The sequence below is a fragment of the Falco naumanni genome, chromosome 1 (genome assembly GCF_017639655.2).
Source record: "Falco naumanni isolate bFalNau1 chromosome 1, bFalNau1.pat, whole genome shotgun sequence".
NCBI classification, from domain to species: domain Eukaryota; kingdom Metazoa; phylum Chordata; class Aves; order Falconiformes; family Falconidae; genus Falco; species Falco naumanni.
Window position 1 is genome coordinate 123,366,265 of NC_054054.1, and position 21,295 is coordinate 123,387,559.

The window sequence follows — 21,295 nt, forward strand, 5'->3', positions numbered from 1 at the left end:
ATGCCTTATTTGCTGCTCAGGCTATCTCTGACCATTTCTTCCATTCCAAAAGTTTGCTGAATGTCATTCTCGCCTCCCTTTGCTGGCAGAAGCTCTTGTCTAATCATTTATGCTTCTCCCCTTCTTAGATTGTTCTCACAAGATTTGCAGATAGAGATTTAATTTTCTCATTCTATCAGCAGTAGAAAATAACAAGTCGTTAGAGAACAAGACTGATTTTCTTTCTTAGCTCTAATTCTCTTATTGCCTCTCCTAGCCACATAATCTGGGATTGTCTTAAAACCTGTAGGGAGGAATGGGTTTATTGCGTTTGTGATCAAAGCGACTAAAGAAATTTAAAAGTTTTAAAGGAAGAGATTAAAGGCCACGAAAAGAAGCATAAGGCTCCCAATCTGTGCAACTGTATTTGCAAATGTGCAGAAAATGAATGGTGAGAACAATCTGTACCCTTAAGAAGATGATGTAGAAAAGCAGAATATTAAATATTACATTGGAAAGAACTGGACAGGCTTTACATTTGGAAGCCAAGTAATTAATTGAGATTGAAATACACAATCAAATGCAAAACAAAGAATAACATTCAGACTGAAATGTTCTTTTTGCTGTAGGTTTTGGGGTCTTTTTGGGGGGGCTGCGACAGCTTTTTTACAACAGACTAGCGTTTGTCCACTTCCACTTTCGAAGAGGAATGAGAACTCATTATTGAGACCGATTCACCCACATCGTGACAAAAAGTGCAAGAAAAGTTTCAACTGGGTCATCTTTACAATTGTCAATAGTTACTTTTGAAGAAAATCAAATCAAATAAAAAATCTCCTGGCAGATGATTGAGGATTCTTTCAGGAAAGAAAGATGACACAGGATACTGCAGAAATACAAGTGCTGGTGTATTTAACTTACTTTTCTTCATTTTCCTCAGGACCTACAATGACATGTCCTAGCGCATACTTTGCTAGTGACTTCTTTCTTCCTTGTAGCCAAGCCAGAACAGAAAGTCAGGTTATGAAAGTCAGGTTGACAGTAAGTCAACAACAAATTTAATATCTTTTTTCCTACAAGCTCCCTTCCCATTTTTCTTCTTTTTCTTCTACCTTCAGGCTCAGTTGCTGCCTTCAACCTCACTCAGATGTAGCTAACGCAAAATTTAACTTTTATGGCCAATCACTACAGCTAAGCTGGTCAGGATATAAACAGCCTAAAGCCAGGCTGAGCTGAATCCATGGATCATATTCACACTGGCAAACTCCTCACTCGTCTACACCACCAGGACTGACGGTCAAACCTGCGCTTGTTTGGCTAGGCTTTTGTTTCATAACATAGGCTTCCCTCTCGTGATTCTTTTTTTTTTTTTTTTTTTTTTTTTTCCCCTCATTGAGAGTAAAGAAGGTATTCAAGGGATTACCAGCTGGAAAGCTGTTCATCTTGGTCTTTACTACAAAATGGGTTTTCCGCCAGCCTAGATACCAGGAGTTTGTGGTCAGAAGGCTGTAATAAGGCAGCTAATTCACATTTTGAACAGTACATACAGGACACAAAACTCCCTGTGGAAACAGTTAAATAACAGGTCAACTTAGCAATAAAGACAAGTTGTTAGAAAGTGATAAGGCAGCCTATATAAAAAAAATCAGTACTATAAACAAACAAGTTTGAAAATGGATATGTTTTTTTCTGGAAGCTATTTTTTTCATCCCTTGTGATGCTTTGGGCAAAAAAAGATCTCTATGTTTTTCTTACTTGTTCTGTTCGATCCAGACAGTCAGCCATTGCTGAGAAATGCAACTAAGGCAGAGAAATGAAACAGGTAAGAGCTAAAGGCTTTTTTTCCAAAAAAGCAGAGCACCCCTAAATTAATTACAGGCAGGTAATGGGTATTATCCCATGTGCTAAGTAATCAGACACCTGTGCCTATCTACAAACTTAAGCCAAAATGACTACATTGTGCAATGTGTAAATTCAATTTATTGAGATGAAAAATTCTACTTTAAATCAAATTTCCTCTTCTATTGAATCCTTGAGTTAATATCTACACCTGAAAATGCAGCTTTTCTCTTTCTGCCTCCCCATTTTCCCTGCCCTGCCAACAAAGCCAACAGGCATCCCGACAAACTTCAATCTTGACTTTGCAGAGCTGGACATCACAAGACGACATCTTAGTGGGATAGGCAGGCTATGACATGAATGGCACGACAAGTATATCTTTAAACATTAGAATTTGAAATCAAATTAAATTTATATCTGCCTTTCTCACCATTATATCGATTCATTCATTGTCATCAAGCTTCAACAAAACAGGAAAAAACACAGTACACATCTAGAAGAGCCCCCAAGCTTAAATGCATATATGCAACATAAATTCTTCTTTTTTAATTCAAATATTGATACTTCACTGAAGCTTTTGGCGTTTCTCTGTATTTTCTCCTATCCCTGAAATGCAGTCCAGTATTGCAGCTGCAGGTATTGAGCAACCTGCATGATGACGATGAGCACTTTCTATGAGCAGAATACCTATGTATCTACCATTTGTAGGATTGTTTAAATCTGATTTCATAGTACATGAAAGTTAGAGGTTTAATTGCAGTTAGAACTGCAGTAATTTTTTTTTTCTTCCTATCAAAAGAAGGTTAAAACCTGGCATAAAACCTACTCTCCACCTTGAAATTCTAATCTCCTTAGATTGCCATTGTCAGAACTACTGGCTAGTCTCCAATTTATTACTACAGCATCCTTCAGCAGGTTGTGTCCACTTTAATTCCCATTTTTCTCAAGGAAAATTTGGTCTAAAAGAAAAGAACACCTACTCAGAACTTGATCTATGGAGCTTTATATAGCTTTTCAGTAAGTCACGTTCCAACCTCAGGTACCCCCAAAGTCCATTAATTTGCTTTTGAGATTTACTTGGGCAAAGATTTCAAGAATTGACCAATTTCAAACCTGTTCACTGGCTACAACTATTTATGTGGACACACATAACTGGGAGCAATTCTTCTATGGAAAAAGATTGAAGCTCTCCTGGTGAGAAGTAAATTTGGCTCACTGAACAGCATGGGAATAGTGCTGTCTGCCACAGGGTGGAAGAGGCAGTTACATATTTATCAGCAGCCTCCCTCCCTGCTCCTTTTTATCTCCATGTCACGACTCTTCTACTATTCCATCTCTTAGAAAATATCTCATTGAGATTTGTACTTTCTGAACAAAGAAATGTACTCTTATGTAATTATGCCACAGTAGCTATGCTTCCAAGACCATAATAGACTACCAATAATATTTACTGGGATTAGGTTTTTTTTCAAGGCACATCTATTGCAAGTGCCAGATTTACTAATTAATTTCAGTAGTTAAGAAAAATCAAGAAGTTGAGCCACAACCATGTTACTTGTTCACACTCTCTGTCAGTATGGGCCTTATGTTATGCTCAGTGATAGCCATCTGTGCTTGGGACATACTATTTGTAGTTACGTTCAACACAAAGAAAGCTCTTCACACAGAAGACACTTTAGGCTAACCTCTCCATTCGTTTGCCTGTATTTTTTGAGACTTGTTAGAGGGGGAAAGCTTCACAAAATCAAGATTTTTCATTGCAAATTATACCGGAGATAAACAGACACTCCATACCACCATACAGAAAAAGTCCCGGTGCAAATGAAATCATCCCTCAAAGTGACCCTTTTGACATATTTTGCAGTGATGCTTAGCAATCCTTTATACAATTTACAGAACGATATGCTGTAGTGCAGCAAGGCTAAGCCAGGGCACAGCTGAATCCGTTTCAGCTGAAATCAGTGTTTCATGCAGTTTCCTTAAATAGTGAATTTACATTTAATTTACATGTGCTATATTGAAGTTTGTTACAACCTAGTTCCAAGTTACTAAGATAGGAGACAAAAATAGAGGAAAACAACACCCTAAAACTAGCAAAACTAGAAACTGCTTTTCTTCTTAGCTGGCCATACCTAAAATATATTTTACTTTAGTCAACTGTTCCACAACCAACACTTCAGAAATACACACTAAGGATGAAGCATGATTAAGTGATCCAATACTGTACACCTGGTCACTTGTAGGGCTGCAGAATTAGATCTCGCTGTCAGGAAAGGATTTTCTGACTTTACATGATGGCACTGCAGTTTACTTAGGTTGCCTATCAAATAATATCTGCTATTAACTGGCTGGGTTTAGCATGCTCAAGATATTAATGTGTCAAATGATGCTGGTGTTAATTTATAACTATATGGAATACAGAACTAGCTTTTGTCATCATTCTGAGATGCACTTTCAACGCTATATTATCTTTGAAAGGCAAGAAACACGCTGATAATATATTTTTCTCTTGACTGAGGAAGAATTAATGCTGTAGCTCTGATGACTTTATTGGCATTACTGAGACATACACTTAGAAAAACTTGTCCAGTGATGCCCATACTTTGTCATTTTGAAATGTAACTCTGCCTCGAAATCTTTACTCCACACCTTCATTACCCTTAAGAACGTTATTCTTATTAATCAATATCACAGCCCTTTAACAAAGACCGCACTGTATTAAGATCTTGCGTGTTATTCTTTAATAATCAAGATCCAGCCGCTGAGTTTTCCAGAGCAAAGTGTTGTGCTACAAAGAGCAAGGCACTGGAAGTTTTACATCTAGTGAATTTTCATTATTGACGACTATTGGATTATTTTTACAAGCTGTACTTTTTTACTCTCCCAGATGCTATCAGATGGCAAAAATTCACTGCCCAAATATCACCACAAATTAATTCTGTGACTAAAAAACAAAACAACAAAAGACAGTCAAACGTAATGATCCTCCTGCAACAAATAGGAAAATTGAAAAGTCTCTGTGATTCAGTGGTTTGCTTGCACAGTGTCCACCTTCACTTCAGCTTTCCTCTACCTTCAGCTACAAACTGCTTGTCAGAAATTTTCACCACGACTAGACCGTGGCATGGAAGCAGACACGGAGCTGCAGCGCATGAGATTACTGTGCACTAATTACGGTATCTACCGGAGCCATGTGGTAGGTCCTTTCTCATCGACAGAAAGCCTGAGTTGGTGCATTCCCCACTAAAATTAAAAAAACCCTGTTTGTAGTGTACAGTCAGACAGGAAGAATGGAGATGGGAGAAAAGGGAGAGCAACACACCATATAGAATGAAATCAGACTTATGTGACATAAATACTGAGCAATCAATGGATTTTTAAAAGAAAGTAACATCTGCCCAGGTAAAAAAAGAGGTTTAACGAAGTCTGCTGATGAAAACCAGCCTAATCATTTATTCGCAAACAAGCAGTAACTCATACCACTCCTGCCTGTGATTTCTGACTGCTTCATTAATTAGATAACCTTAAGAATTCTCTTGTATTTAACTTGTATTAATATAAACTCTTGTATTAACGGTTTTAATATCCAAATATCGACTTTGCGTATCCATATTCGATTTCCCTACTTGCCAATTGTTCTTATGGGAAAAAAGTGCACTGGGTGATTAATATGCACTTTTATAGCTTGTCTGTGCTCAGTGATGCCGTCTGTTGCGGGCACCTGCACTTCCCTCTTCCCAGCGGTATCTGCTGCAACCTTGACTTGCGTAAGCAGCTAAAGACGCAATAAGGAAGCCGTATTTTCACAGATACCACCTACAGTGTCATTTACATTTCAGAAAATATTCTAATTTTTAGAAATTCCATTTTGTAACTTAAAAAAAAAGTAAAATAAAAATAAAATTTCTCTTTAAGTTTACTTTTCAAAAGACTCGTAAGAGGAAACACTGAATGGCTTGACTCACTGGTCTAGTTTCTAACACTATTAATGAAGCTATAAAGCTGCAAGGTAGCAACGACAATATTTGATGTACTCACATTTTAATCCTACACTGATTCTGTTTTGCTAAGGAGGGAGTTGCCATGCGAACATCGAGACAGGACACAGCCAAATCAGCTGCGCTGTAGCACTAGAAATCGCAACTGGATGGATTTATGGTACTGCGCTACTACCACCTAGCCAACGTTTTATTGAAATAAAGGGTTTATTGTCCATTGTTCTTTCTGACAACATTTATATTTGTGCAAATCAAGTGCAAACTTTTTAAGAGACTGGGACAACAATGCTTTAAGTACATTTAAAACAGGTTGAAATGATGACTTGATAGAAAAACCAAGTTCCAAAGCAGATACTATTATCCTTCACTAGTTTCTTCTATCATGACAATTTAGAAGAAAAATCAGGAAGACTTCTGCATCAAGATACATTGCAGTGATTAGGTAGAATTTTACCAGACAATACAGCATGTTAAATAAAATAATTCGAATAGCATACTAGCCTGCTAAATGACAACAGGAACCCGAGAGCATTTATATTTCTTCTATATTTAGATTTCTTCCACTAATCAATGGAATTAGTTTTAGTATCCTTATATCTAATCATTGTTTTTCACAATCGATATCTACTTTGTTAGCATGGAAATGAAGAATAGATCAGAGTTCAAAGACTTCAAAAAACCTGTATGATCTCAAAAAATATAGCTAGAAATAGTTGAGTTCAGTTATCCTCATTACTGTCGTATTAATACTCATTCAGTATATTTTGCATTACAACTGCAAAATTTATGTAAGTATATTTTGGATTAATTCTTCATGAGCCGAGGTTGATAGTTACAATGAAGAAAAATACAGTGTATCTATGGAAATCTACAGAAATGGATTCTATGTTTCCTTTGTTTTCTGACCAGGCAAACACAGTGAAATTTAAACTAAACTAGTCTAATACGAAGGAGAAATACAGTTCGCATTTTCTTAAGCGGGGTTTAAGCCTACTCATTGAGTAATACAAACAAGATCAACTCCTAGTCCTAGCTCCAACGTGTTTGGTTTAACAGAAGTCTCTCCAGAGGCTCAATCGTGTCACTCCATCTTTACTAACCTTCCAGCATTTCAGTGCTGTACCAGCCGCATCTGTGCCACCAGACCAATGTCACTGGGTCAACAGCAAAAACGTACATCTTCCATTGGTTTATCGTGTTCACACAAGTGAGTAGCATAGCTCTCAGAATTACAAAATCATGGAAATTAGGGCTGGAGTGCAGGCCTCTAATTCGCCTTAAGAGTCAATTACATTTGTTAATCTTGGTAAATACTTGCCTAGTCTGTGACTCAGGTACCACAATATAAAGGAAATATAATATTACCCCACCGCCATTCTTTGATTTACATCATTTGTGTATCCTACCTCCGTGTTCCTTTCATCTTAAATTCACTGGCGGGGTACTACTTGGGACTTGATTCATAGTATTTTAGCCACAAAGCTGACAGACAGAAAAAAGTTGAAAATTTACTGATTAAATAGCTTTGGTTCTTCCTCTGTTAGGCATCAGTACGGAACGTGTCTTCTCATTGCTGACATTATCATTACCAGAAAACGAGCCTGTACCCTCTGGAAAGCAAAGGTGTGGGCTTGCTCAGAATTAAAGTGCTGCCAAAAATCAGAAGTGACCATTAAAGAGTGTGTAAATGACATAATGCTCATATTGTTGGTCATGTAATACGCTGTTGTCCTCTCTCACTGATCTGGCTTAGACTCGCAGTGACAGAAAGTTGTTGGTATCTGGTGGCTAATGCATGATCGCTGTCATGTTCCCATTGGGAAAGCGTCTGCATGCCAAAAGCATTATTCAGAATTAAACCTTGTTCTTTTACATGTGATTATTCTGCCATAAGCAGTGCAACAGCTGTCGGGCTTATTAACACGCAGGCCCAAGGCAGTTAGGGAAATGTACCTCCCATCTGGAGAGCAGAACGCTTTAACCTTAACCGGGCTGCTAGAGGGATGCCCCGGGAAGCTGAAGGGCTCTGTCTCACACCCCTTAAAATCTGCTTTACCGCCACCTTCCTCCTCAAGGATGAGTTTAAACGCTCCTTCGTTAGGTCTCTGTGTTACAGATCCATTTTCCAGACATTTTAACCTGTGTATCACACCTATAGGAAACTTCCTCCCGTAAGTCTGCCACAAATGACTGTTTAAAGTGTACCAACATGAAACAGAGAGAAACATATTTGTGTATTAATCCAAGGGCTGAATCTTTACATGCCTGGCTTTATTGTTATTCTTTTCTTGCAAGCTGTGCTGTAAGACTGCTGTTCTCCCTGTCAGGGCAACAAAATCCGACGGACCTCCTGCCTTCTATCCCGAGCATCTCCCGATCAGCAGCTGCTGGCTACTCACTGCCACCCTTCCTCTGGAGAGGATTTTGCATAGTTAATTATCCTTTTCAGCTCTAAGGTCTAACTGTTGATAACTTTTTAACTTTTAGGAGGTGGTTGCCAAAAGCATCACCTCAACAGCCCAGCCATTGTTCCCCCGAAGTCGTTTACTGGGATCTCTCATCTCTGACCATTGTTTAGTTTCCTGTTTGCTCTTCCTAACAGCTCCTTGGAATTCAACCCCCTTGACTCAGAGGAAAATAACATGAAACAGATAAAGTGGAATACAATTAACACACACACACACACAAAAAAAAATAAATAGAAAGAATAATCTTTTCTTTACTCTCCATGAATATTCATCAGGACTAAATTAACATATTAAGTTATGTTGTGTTTAGAAAAGCAACAAGTAGAAAATGAGATTCAGAAAGGAAGTTCTGTACAGAAACCCTTTCATTTTAGGGTGCTTTAGAGCTAGCTACTCTGCAAGCTGGCAAGCTGCTAATGAACAGGACACCCAGGTAGGTGCAAAGATACAAGCCTGATTACACCTTTTCCCAGACTGAAAGACCTACAAACCCCCAGTTATGGACCACGATTAACTAAAAGGATTAAATGAAATTTTGCAAAAGCCATCGTACTTACGCTGTCATTGCTTCCTTTGTTGTCCTCGTATTTTGTCTCTATGTGAATGGAGAATTTAGGCAAAAATGAACACTGCAACAAAAGAAAAATATGTTTGACAAAAATATGCCTTGCTTCATCAGCTGACATATGCAGCACATCCTGTTTGGTATCAGCTTTCTTAATTTTTTCAGATTACTTCAAGAAAGAGTAAACGTACATAGAAGATAAGAGTGAAGGTTTTTATGATTCTGGAAGGACGTAGAGATTCTATCTATAACAAAGGTATAAATAAATTAGCGTAAGTACTCTGGAATAACTAGAGACAGTAGTTTTAATGCCCACGACGCGCAAGAGTACAAATATCCTGAAAATCTTGTTAAAGGTTCAGTTCACTAGGATCTCGGCAGCAACTAGGTATTTGTTATCAAAGGTTGGTCTATCCTCCATACAAAACAGTCCAAGGACACTTCACTAGCTGCAGGCGCTAACCAAACAGACAACAATGCTTTGATATGTGAGGGCTTCTAGTTTTCCAGTGAGAAATTAATTTCAGCATAATTTCCTATTAATGATATTAAGATGGATTATGAGCCGCTGAGGAAATTCCTTTATACTAAGCCCAAATCAATCTTTACATAATAATGCAAAAAATTAAGAATACGCAAATGTTTCTTCTATTAAAGACAATATTTTATTTTCTATTAAAGACAATTTCTGTATTTTACACCCAAATAAATTTATTTTTCTATGCATTACTTAGTTTAGTTGGCTTATCACAGCTAGAATTTATAATACTAGGCAACACAGTTCCACTGGAAAAAATATTTCAAGTATCTTTTCTTTAGCCTTTCACAGTTATTCTTTCAAAACAACGTTTCAGATAGGCAGATAGAGTAACTGTCTAACGAGCTCTGAAGGATACTGGTTCAGCATCTTTAATGTTAAGTCATCAAGTCTTTTCTTGCACTAACTGCCAGTGAAACCGAAGTGCCAGTTCCCTGCATGATGCATCGCTAATACCCTGTGGCAAAGTGGCTTTGTAAAGACCACGACTATTTAATGTGCTGTACACACAGATTATACAATGAGGACATTATGATGCCTCAGTGCTCGCATTGCTGTTGGTCCAAGTTTGGACTTGATAAAATTTGGAGAGTTCTTTTAAGGGAGGGGCTGATGACTAAGAAAAGAGGTGATTTAGAAGAGCAGCTGTAGTGCAGCAAAACTGAAATGACAAGCCAGCTCCTTTGAGACTGCAGAGAATATATTCCTGATGCCACAGACAGCAGCCAACAAGTCATTGTTCAAACTTCTTCTGATCACAGGGCATCCGGTATTCACAAGCAGATCTCGAATCAATCCTCAGTGAAGTTTTGCCAGAATAAGGTTCTGCTGCCATGGAAGGCTTCTGGTCAAACTGTCTTCCCAGTATCATAATGAAACACTCCCATGGATCTTGCTGGTGCTGCAGCTGCCCACACCGCACAGGCTGCTCTTCACGTCTTACATGTTTTGCCTTTTATTCAAGGTTTCTGTGGAGGAGCACATTTCTGAATTTCAGTTCAACCTGAGCTGTGACAGGCTCTCAGCTCTGCAACTTGTTCATTGAGTGAATATGTGGGAGGGGGGAAAACCACCCCCACAAAACTATGAAATCAGCAGTATGTGGAGTGCAGGATGGGGCAAGTTCAGTGACAGATCTGCTAGCTCCTATTACCCATATTTTGTGGGCAATTAAACATTTCCTATGTATACATCTCAAGAAGTGCCAGCTGAAAATATACAATATTTATAAGCAGTCTGTCAGAACTGGGGATCTTGTAACAGGAATTAACACACACACAAATCCAAATATTCTCCCAATTGAGGTTTCACCATGTATCTCAGTATGTTGCTCCTATTCTGGCAGACATCCAAAGGCATCTGCAAGCAAAAGCCTTGGCAAACAGCAGGCACTACAGGGAAAGAAGTTGGGGGAAAAAAACCCCAAAGGCGAGCCAATGTTTGTCATAAGGTTCTGTTTGTACCTCCAAAATTAACCAAAAGGTGGAAAGAACGTCCTTGAACTATATTGTTAGCTGGAAGAAAAGATGAATAAAAGGGGTTGATTAAAAGAATTCTATAGGCAAATGTTTCTAGAGTAAGAAAAGTTGTAAATGTGGTGTTACCAAAAAGCAGGGAATGGCCGAGGAGACACAGGGATGCCAGCATGTCCTAAAACTGATGCCATTGAGAGGATTCATATTCAAACAGCATAAACCAACATTCTAGTTGTTTTCCATATTCGCAGAAGAAGATGGAGGATTGAAAAGTAAATTACTACTGGAGGTGGATTATGAAAAGCAGATTTTAAGAAAATGCATAACCTAACAACAGACATCATCTACTGCACAGTTTTTAACACATTTGGAAAACAACTCCACTGGCGCTAGGGTGGTAAAACCATGGGTTATTGATCTCAAAACTTTAGTATATGGCAGCCTTGTATTTTACGAAGTTGTTTATCTACAGGGATCACAGTCCAGGTGTACAGAGCTCCTGCTGACAGCAACCTAGACCTCTGCGTATGGGCATCCTGTGGGAACATCTGCGAGGAAACAGGAGATTGCCAGCGAGGATTTCGTTTTATTAGCACTTACTAGTGCTGCTTACCGAATGCAGTAACCCGTACTGCGCTACCGAGGAGGCAATGTTTAGGTCTGAATAACAGCTTTTAGAAACATTTTCACTGGAAATAGCAGAGATGCATGCCGTACTATTTATGATACACCAGTTGTTTAGAACGTTTTACTAGCATCACATCTGCATACTTCCAGGTTACTGCTCTAGGCTATGTTTTACTTACATGTTAGCTTGTGTTTAGCAACTGTGCTCTTGAGCTGAGGACCAAAATTTAATTTTCTTTGCTACGTAATTAAATACAATCAACACCCCCTAAATAAAATCTGGTAATTGATAAAAACAGGAAGCAGAATGACATCAGTGATCTGTCACTAGTGGAAGGGTCATCAGGAATATAATGTTTGAGCAGCCTGAGTATGTAGGTCAGAGCTTTGTGAGTTTGTGCACACTTTTCAGTTACGCATCCTGAGTCTAGTGGTTTGTCAGAAGCCTCAGTGGCTATGGAAACCGACTGCTGACCTTAACAGCTCTGGGCAGTGCAGCTCTCTCAGCTCTTTTAAGTATCCACAGAGTCCACCACAGGGCTTGGTGCTGCTCTCATGGTCCCTTTGTCACGTTTGAAAACTCACCGACAGAAGGAACTTCAATATAGCATCTTCCACATAGACAGCGAATACAAACAGACATCCTCACCAAAGCAGGTCCTGTTGTGATTGAAGTGTTTTTACCTATGATCTAACTATAGAAATATAGGACTTGGATGGAGCGTATTTTTCAATACTAAAACCATTTTTCTTAATCAAAACAGTTGGGTTTATGTCACACTTTCAGGCACAGTGGAGGATCAAAATGCAAAATACGAAAAACCTTTGTGCTGTTGATTTGATGCATGGCTACAGTTTCAGAGGAAACTGAATAAAGCAAAATGCCAGGTTTCCCTTTTACCTTGCTATTCAAAACTATCTATTATTTTCAGCCACTGTCTAGAGTTTACCAGCAATGAGTCAGATCACGAAACTTTGAAATGGAGCCATTTAATTTATTGAACTCAAGGATTCATTAGGCTGCCTGTAGCAGTTCAGCAAGCCACTGCTTGATTCTAGTTGTTGTTTCCTGTGACCCATAATCTAAACTGTAATAAAAACAGAAGAGATCTAACCCTGTGTTAAAAAAAAAAAAAAAAAGAAAAAAAAAAGTAAGGATCTTCAGAGTATTACAGAATAGGAATTGTAAATGCCATTTACCTCAAGCCACCTCATTGGACAGCACAAAGTCATTTTCTGCATAAAGGCATTAAAAGTCAGCCTCCCTGGGTATTTACTGTAAGGGCAAGGGCTCTAACAATCTAATTTGAGATTACAAATGGTAACATGAATTTACCCAAAATAAAAACAAAAATCCACCAAAAAGTACTCCGATTCAAATATATTTCTCAGAAACTCAACTGACTGGCAACCACTGTTTTAGCAGCTGTGGGGGGTCTCACTGGCTTTCAGGAACACTTAGCAGGGTCCAAATTTTTGAACATTTCACAGAATGTGTCTCATGATTCATCAGCTGCACTCTGACTAATTGGCAGAGGGCTCTGGCAGAACCAGAAAACTGTTTATGCATCATTCAAAAGACTTTATTATTCATCATGCACAAAGTTACTTTTCCCCCCCCACCCCTCCTTAAGGGGCTGTGTATTTACTTAGCCAGGGATTAAAAGTGTTATGCAACAGTAGGAATCAAACTTGGGAGTGAATGGTAAGTAATGAACCTTTTACTAGATATTTTTTTTTTTTCCCCCCTCAAAGCACCACTCCCTTTCTGCTCTGCCTCCCCCGGGGTGTGTGTTCTTCCAGCACAAACCTGGCTGCCGATCCACACACTGAGCACAGGAATGCGCTGGGCAGCCTTTCCAGTTTTCCATTTCACTATCTCTACAGCTTACAAGGTTTCTCTTTGGGAAAAAAAAAAAAAAAAGTGGTAAATTGATTCTTTAACTTGAAATTAGGCTTAAATTCTACGTAATAGGACAAAATCTTCAGAGTCCCAGTGCCTTCAGTGATAAGGTTTCTTTGTGTAAAGCTCTCAAGGGAGGTGTCTTTTATTGTCCCTTCCAGATTTTTTAGATATTATAAACCCCCTTAAAAATTTGTTATAATTCAGTACACCTGTGACACTTAAATAAGGAGAATATTCTGGGCTTTTTGTTTGTTTTCTTAAAATTCATACACTTGGCACCCCTTTTGGAAGAACTAGGAGAGGTTTAAGGCTCAAGGAAACAACCAGGTGAAATAACCAGAGTCTGTAATAGTAATTACCGCACGTAAGCATGGGTATTTCCAGATTAAAACAAAGTGAAATGAAAGCAGCACACAGAAAACACAGACCGCAGTTGCATTTTCAATTCACTCCAGATAACCTCTTGAAAAATGAAAGGCCTATTTTTAGCACGATGATTGATTAGTGTTGCCATAGCAATGAGCAACACTTACAAGAACAGGGTAGAACCAAAGTATGCCAAAACACTTGCCAAAATCTTAAAGAGAGAGTCAAACACATATGGTGTTTTACAATCGTTTTATGGAAATGACTGTAAAAATAACCTTTGCGTAGTAACTACACCCGAGGTGGCTGCAGGCATCGCTGGAGTTGTCAGTAAATACGGTGGACGGAGGGTAGCAGAAGGGTTTCTCTCCCCTGGGTTACCTGCTTTGTACAAGCGAGCGCTATTCCATCAATAGTTTTAGGGAGTTTCATTTTCCATTTGGTTTCTTTCTGCAGAATGTTCAAAGAACTGTTAGAGACCCCATTAGGGTACTTCACTTCTCCTGCTCCTTGTGATGTTAATCCACAGTCCTCGGGAGTTATTTTTGTACAGTAAACATTAATCCCACCTGGGTTTGGTTTTTTTCAGCATCAGAAGCATATCCCCCTAAATCTTAACACAAAAGCCTGGAGAGGCAGTCATTTCATGTAAATTTTCTCTCTGATCTCCCACCACTTTTCAGACTGATGATTTTTTTTTTCTTCCTTTTTTTTACTACAGCCACATATACATTATTTTGGCAATACAGGTGGAACTGGATCCTTTACAGAGCAATCTCCACAGAGCCTCGAGGTAAGAAACACAGTAACTGCTACAGTGAGGTGAGACTGCCCAAGCAAAATTAGTTTTTTTTTTAATAAGATAACTTCTAGATACCACATCCTTGGAATTCAAAATTTTTGGGCACTGTTTTGGGAATCAGTGGGTAGCAAAATCATTTCTTTACTGAAGATCAAAAACCTTGAAAAGACAAACACAGTCCCTACTTCTCTGTAACAGGCACAGGGAAATGGGGCCTGTGGGGTAGTGGAAGGTCCCTGGACTCAGTGGGGCAGGAGGGAATGCCCAGCACAGCAAGGGGCAGGGGGGAAAGGGGCAGGCACCCCCACCCCACCAGCCCTGGAGCAACGGGGGGGCATTTATAAACCAGAAGGATGGGTGGCATGAGAGGAGCAAGGTAACACGGGAGACTGCCAGTGCCTCTGGACAATGGAGAGGAAGAACAAAGAGACCTCGATACGGGAGAAAAATCAAAATCACACATGGATATGGATAAACAAGATGTTGTCTCCACAGTCTAAATGCAAGAAGGTACGTGAAGATAATATAGTGATGTCTCTCCAGCAGATTTCAAATAACAGTATTTCCTTCAGCTTTCTACAGAAAGAATAAAGATAGTTTCTTTAATTGAATATTCAGAGTTTTATGGAAGATGGCCACCACGTTACTAACTACCTTCAGAATACTCTGGGCAGCACTGCGCGTGAGCACGCCGAGCTGCTATGTGATACAGGTTACTTGCTACACAGGCTAGTAGCATCAATCAGGATGACAAAGTCAGAAGAGAATAGACGGAAAGGGCTGGGCAGGATGATGGCAGAATTGGGAAAATGTGACTCAATGAGAGGGAGGAGAATTTGAAAGCGAGATAAGTACAGGAAGGCAGCAAAGAGTAGAAAAAGTGGTGTTGAGTGGAAAGAGTAAGAACAATGCAAAAAAAAAAAAAACAGGGGCTTGAAAATAAGCAAAGGAGTTAAACTCTCGTAAGCAAGCTCAGAAAGCAAGCTACCATTTGTTTGTATTACATATAATAACATGAAGATGAAGCAGTCGACTAACAAGTTGCCTCTGATCACTATGAAACTCAGCACTTATCTCTGGGTTTGCCTTCCCTTAGGATTTCCTTCTTCAACACACAAGAACAGTAACCTGTTTATTGAGGAAAAACGGAAGCCAGAAGCAGTGTGCACCAGTGAAAATGACAGTCCTATGAATCAGAGAGGGGTTTGGATTCCTTTATAACAAGCCAGTGGTGGAACAAAGGGAATTCTCCCAAGCAGTTTGATTTACTCTGATTCAATGGGATTAAGCTATTAAATGAGAATACAGGTTTGCAGCTTTCTAAAAATATATTATTTGTTTCTTTTATATACTACAGAGGTCCTTCCTTTTGCTAGAATCTCTAAAGGAATGAAATACGTGTTTTACTAGAGCGCTGTCACCAGTTAGCCTGTCTTCTAAGTTGGGGGGTGAGAGGGGAGGAATTTTGGTAGTGACTTTGTATTGGGCTCTCATCCTGCAATACAGATTCTGTTGCGCTTTTGATGCAGCCCTCGTATACTCAAGCTGGAGAAACATTTGTGCACTGAACACGGATGGGTTACATCCAAATTTCAAGTACTGGTAATCAGGTAAAAAGAACACAGGAAAAAAACCCACTCTACAGCTTCCTTGCAATGTTTGTCTTAAACAACTTTTTTTTTTTTTCTTCTCAAGTCATCTCATTATGGAAGTAACAAAAACATTCCTTCCAGATAATTTACTTCATAGATAAACTGGCAGCTGCTAAGTGAAGCACAAAACATGCCTGTTTTGAAAAGTAATCAGAAGCCAGCAGGTCAATAATGGAACATTTAGCTACTATCACTCTGGGGCCTCGACACATACCAGACTAAATAATTTTATTTGCCTCAGTCATTTACTGTAGAAGAATTAGTGTCATTGTGATACATCAAAGGAATCGTTGTCTCCTGCTTTCCTTCCCGTAACTGTTTGTCATAAATATTCTGAATTTATATGCTGTTCCTAAGTTGATTTGAGACACCGGCAGGTTGAAAGAATGTTCTTCCTCCTTGCAGAGTAGTAAATGCCATTTTTAGTGTTTATTTTGCTTTATATACTTATAATTGTGAAACTAACAGCTAGCCATAAATTATGCACAAAAAAAATTGTCCAGCTGTTTTTAAATTTCAGCCCTGGAATTGAAATAGTGCTAACAACACTGAAGTGTTCAGATTATCAGCAAAAACTATTTGAAATTATCCCTGGTAAACACTTGAACTGCACCTCCAAACTCAGAAGAGTTTGCTTAAATTGTATTTTTCCTAACGTCCCTGCACTCCAACTTGACAGCTAAACTTTGTTAGGCTCATTTTTTCAGTGTACTTTGATCCCATGAATTTTTTGTGCCATAGTTTTCTACCATGTCACCATACGTTCGTGATGTGATTATTTGTTTGCTTGAGGCTCCTCTCTTCTTGTACACAATCTCAACTGTCACTGGAACAGGTCAAATGGATATTTGCTTTGTGCTGCTTATTGTCTACCAGTATCCTGATGCAGGTAAAGAAACTTAGTTCTACGCAATCCTTTTTTGTTTGGTTTGCTACAGAGACAGGTTTGCTATCTAGTTAATAATTTCTAATCTAGCTGGACAACCTCAGAAAGAAAAATAAGAAAGCTCCCTGGAAGTTCAGTCATTCTTGTCCACATTATCTAAGAATAGCATAAATATTTTACACTGAAGATACGTATTTGCAAATGCTGTGATAAGCTGGCACATACGGGTTTGTCAAGAGCTGCAAGGTCTTTCCTCCATCCTCCAAGTGAAAAAGGCTCCAGGCTGTGACTAGCAAAGGAACTCTTTCCAAAAGCTAGCAGCTAGCAACACCCATTCCCCACCAGCACGTGTAGCCTGACAGGAGGCAGCAGCACCCAGGTCCTATACCTGCTCACAGAGCACAGCCCCTAGGAGTGACTTCTACAGGGCTCCCTTTCAGCTTCATCCCAAATGTACGAGCTTAACATCAACCTAATCACAATATTAAGTGAACTTACAAATCAAACATTTATTTTAGCAAGATATCTTGTCAGGTTTCTGATCACTAGGTCAAAACCAAAGCAACTCCTGCGTTTCAGAGACTTTCTCACGTACAGTTCTTCAGTAATGCCCTGGACACTGAAACAAGGGTTTGACCTTTATAGGAGGATCTCATGTCTGGCTCTCTAAATAGTGCCCCCAGATCTGGATGACGTCCTTTGGCTTCAGCTTCGAAAGTATTTTTTCTACTTCCTCCTCCCTCTCAACATCAGCAGGAAGCTTGCGAGGATTAGCACAAGCTTTGATACAGCATTTCTCGGGACATCACCCACGTCTCATCTTCCTGATCGGAAATCTTTTGTATTGCAGCTTTAATGAGGCTCCACAAACAGCACAGGGTAGGTTCTAAAACGCTCTCCTGACATGACAATACTTCGCATATCACACAACACAAAAGCATCAATTGTGCAATCGTTCTGCTAAACTCCTTTTTTGAAGTGTGTCATTTGCTTTACATATTATTTATATGGTTGGAGAGGCTTGGTAGTAGCCCTGTTGTTTGCTGTCAAATTCAGGGGCTTGCTGTGTAGAGAATACCATCCCTTAAAGCAGGTGCCATCATAACTGGACCCAGATGTACTAACACCATGACGATCTAATTTCCATTCCTGTTTTCATGCATCCACTCAACTCTTGGCTTTTTATACTACCACTGCAGAGAATACTATCATGCCTGCTGAGCTTTTTTTTCTTTGAAGATGACCTTCTTAAGCACCTGAAATTAGGACATATTTATGAAATCCATACTACTTCCACAGGAAAATCAGATTGCTGAAATTATTCTGCATTGAATCTCTGAATGCTAGTGTATGTTCCTGAATGGAATTTCCCAACAGCCTTCATATTTTACAACTGAAAAATCTTAGGACTATCAGCAAGATTCAATCTGTTGTTCACATCCTCTTCCATATCACTAACAGACAACGAAATAAGTAACACTACTGAGCCTTTAAGGTCCTTGCTCTTTATTTAGCATGGAACTTACAAGGTTAAGGTGTGAACATACTACATAGCAGTATGTACTTGACTTGGTAAGACTATGTTTTATTTATCCAATTATGGGCCTGCCTTTAGAATCAATTTGCCTTGAAGTGAGGCCCAATTTAATTCTTAGGATGCCCCACCGACCTTGGGAGGGAATTTGCTATCATTTAGAAAAGGGTTTCCAAGCTATCTTACATATTTTGGGCAGTGTCCGTGGGTTTATTCTTTCTTTCAGAATTCTCTAATGAATAAAGAAGATCAAAATTTAGAGGAATATTTCAGACAAGGACAGGAATTATTCCCAGTGGTATATTTAACATTTCTGTTCCAGATTCAGCAGTTTGAGGCAAAGACGCTTTCTTTATTTCCCTTCAAGATAATTTCATAGTCTATCAGCTCCATTAAAATAGATGTTAGATGTTTGTCTGAAGTACAGTTTCCTTAATCTCATCCCAATATTTCTGGTTCTGTTTCTTTGCACCATGGTGAGTAATTAGTCCCCAACTCCCATAGGCAGTTATACTGTCACTTAGTGACTGTTTTGCCTACCTTCAACATTTGTAGACCGATTTAATTTTTCCTTACAAGTCTATTCAACCCTGCAATTGTTTTTGCTGATGCTCTTGAACATCTCCATAGCTGTATACCTTCACCAAAATGTGTTCCAGGTGTTGTCCCATCAGATCAGATAAAGATCACCTGCTGATCCAAATTCTACGAGTACAGCATTGCTGTTTGGTTTTGATAGTGTCCTGTATTTCAAATTCAGACATATATTTCTGTCTGCTATCACCCCTTTAATAATTTTCTACTTGTCTCTTTCAGTTAAAGAAAAAAAAAATCACATTAAAATTTTCAAATTTACTTTCAGCTAAAGAAAAAATATACCACAGAGTGTAAGTAACAGACGTCAATACAACATAGCACGTGTCATCTTCCCAGACCAAGTTTAAACCTGCTATCAAAGGGTAAACCCTTAAGTAATATAAACTGTGATAGGCTCCACTAAAGATATCTTCTAACAAAAGTAGCTGAGAATCTGTCCCCTCATTGCTACTGTCCATTATGGGATATTATTTGATTATGACAATCAAATGAATTTTAAATATGAAACAAAACAGAGTATGTTGTAAGTATTACAGTACATACCGAAAAGCACAGTTTGGTACTTTAGATTTTCAACACAGGTGATCACAGTTTCAATTCCTAAGTCTCCAGCTTTCAGATCTAAACTTTTAAATCCCTTGAATTTTTTCTTTCCCATTTATCACATTAAAATCTTTTTCTTCTCCATATGCTTTACTGGTTTTAAAAAAAATCTGCACAAACACTTTGAGCACTTCGGGAAGAAAAACAAGTGGATTATGTTTTATCTGCAGTCAGAAGTTCCAACTAAATCAAGGCAGGAGTTTCTGAAAGGTCCCTTCACCTGGAACTTTCTCACCATCTCCTCCTCATCTTCCAAAGGCTGCTGAAAACTTACTGTATATTATTGAGGCCAGCACATTTACAACAATTTTTCTCATGATTTATGTGCTATATTTTGCCTTAGCTCTGCTAGAGGGAATGGCTGATTTTTCTGGGCACTGTGCCCAGATTATGTTTAATTTTGTCTACAGATTGTACAGTTTCCCAGATACTATACCAGAGATGAGCATTTTATAAGTTAATAAAACAATAAATAAAATAAAATCTGTTCTCATGTCTCCACGTAATAACTGGAATCTTAAAAGCCTTGCCCTGTTTTATAGAAACATCTCTGTTACAGTCAGTGACTAAAAATACATCAAATTATTTTGAAGTGATAAAAAAATAAGGTAAATAATTTATAGGATCCCCACAGAAACACTTCAAATTTAACCTTAAATTTCTTAAAAAAAATGCTAAAATAAAGTTCCACTATTGAATGCATTATGCGTTAGTTATATAAAGAATGAATCAGTTTGGATTTGACCACTATATTTCACAATTATTTTTAGAATAAAAAGAGGAAGAAAAACTTACTGTGTATTCTGATTTCCAATTGTCCATTTGTAAAAAAACAGAATGATGAGGGAAAAGAAAAAAAAAAAGAAATGTGAAATAAAACAATGATGCAAGATCCTTACACTAAACATACATTAATAATCAAAAAACTTGTGTCAGATAATCTGCTGATTTATATTTGACTGAAGCCTATGGGACAATAAAGGGGTACAAGTCAGCACAAAATCTAAGCACCTGATGTTTTCTTTGCAAGGAAGAAATTGCATAGATACAACATTCTAGTTTTTACGTGTCCATGGCTTATAATCTTTACTTCCTGTTATTGGTCAACATAAGATGGAATAGTACGTGCAGTTCAACAGGAGCGGTTAAAGGAACTTCGTATTTATGGCTCAGTATTTAACTTGGAGCTTCTGAAGAGAAGCTAAACTATCCCAAAAGTACAAATCAGTCATTGTTTCTGCTTTATTCCTTACCTGTGATGGTATAAGGATAGTAATTCCAAGCCTTCTCTGTAACATAAAAGATTTTGGGAACAACTGCCCTAGCCCAGCTAGGCAGTTTGCTGAAAATAAAAAGAAAATAGAAGATTAGAATATGTTACGGCTTAGGAGTATTTTAGAAGAGAAGATACTTCCAAACGTGCTCCTACTTTGAAAGGTGTCTCTCAGGAGACAGCAATA

General features: G+C 38.5%; 1 protein-coding gene across 8 annotated transcripts in view; it reads right to left on the reverse strand.

The window, feature by feature from the left end:
- Nucleotides 1-21,295, reverse strand: part of PITPNC1 (phosphatidylinositol transfer protein cytoplasmic 1) — a 90,337-nt gene that overhangs the window by 22,678 nt on the left and 46,364 nt on the right. For 6 of the 8 annotated variants that reach the window (XM_040582000.1, XM_040582002.1, XM_040582003.1 and 3 more), the window contains 3 exons: nt 21,089-21,177; nt 20,631-20,638; nt 8,842-8,916 (listed from right to left, as the gene is read on the reverse strand). In XM_040582000.1, the coding sequence (XP_040437934.1) occupies nt 8,842-8,916; nt 20,631-20,638; nt 21,089-21,177 (172 nt within the window). The remainder of the gene's footprint in view (nt 1-8,841; nt 8,917-20,630; nt 20,639-21,088; nt 21,178-21,295) is intronic. The other 2 variants (XM_040582004.1, XM_040581999.1) reach the window with 1 other exon arrangement.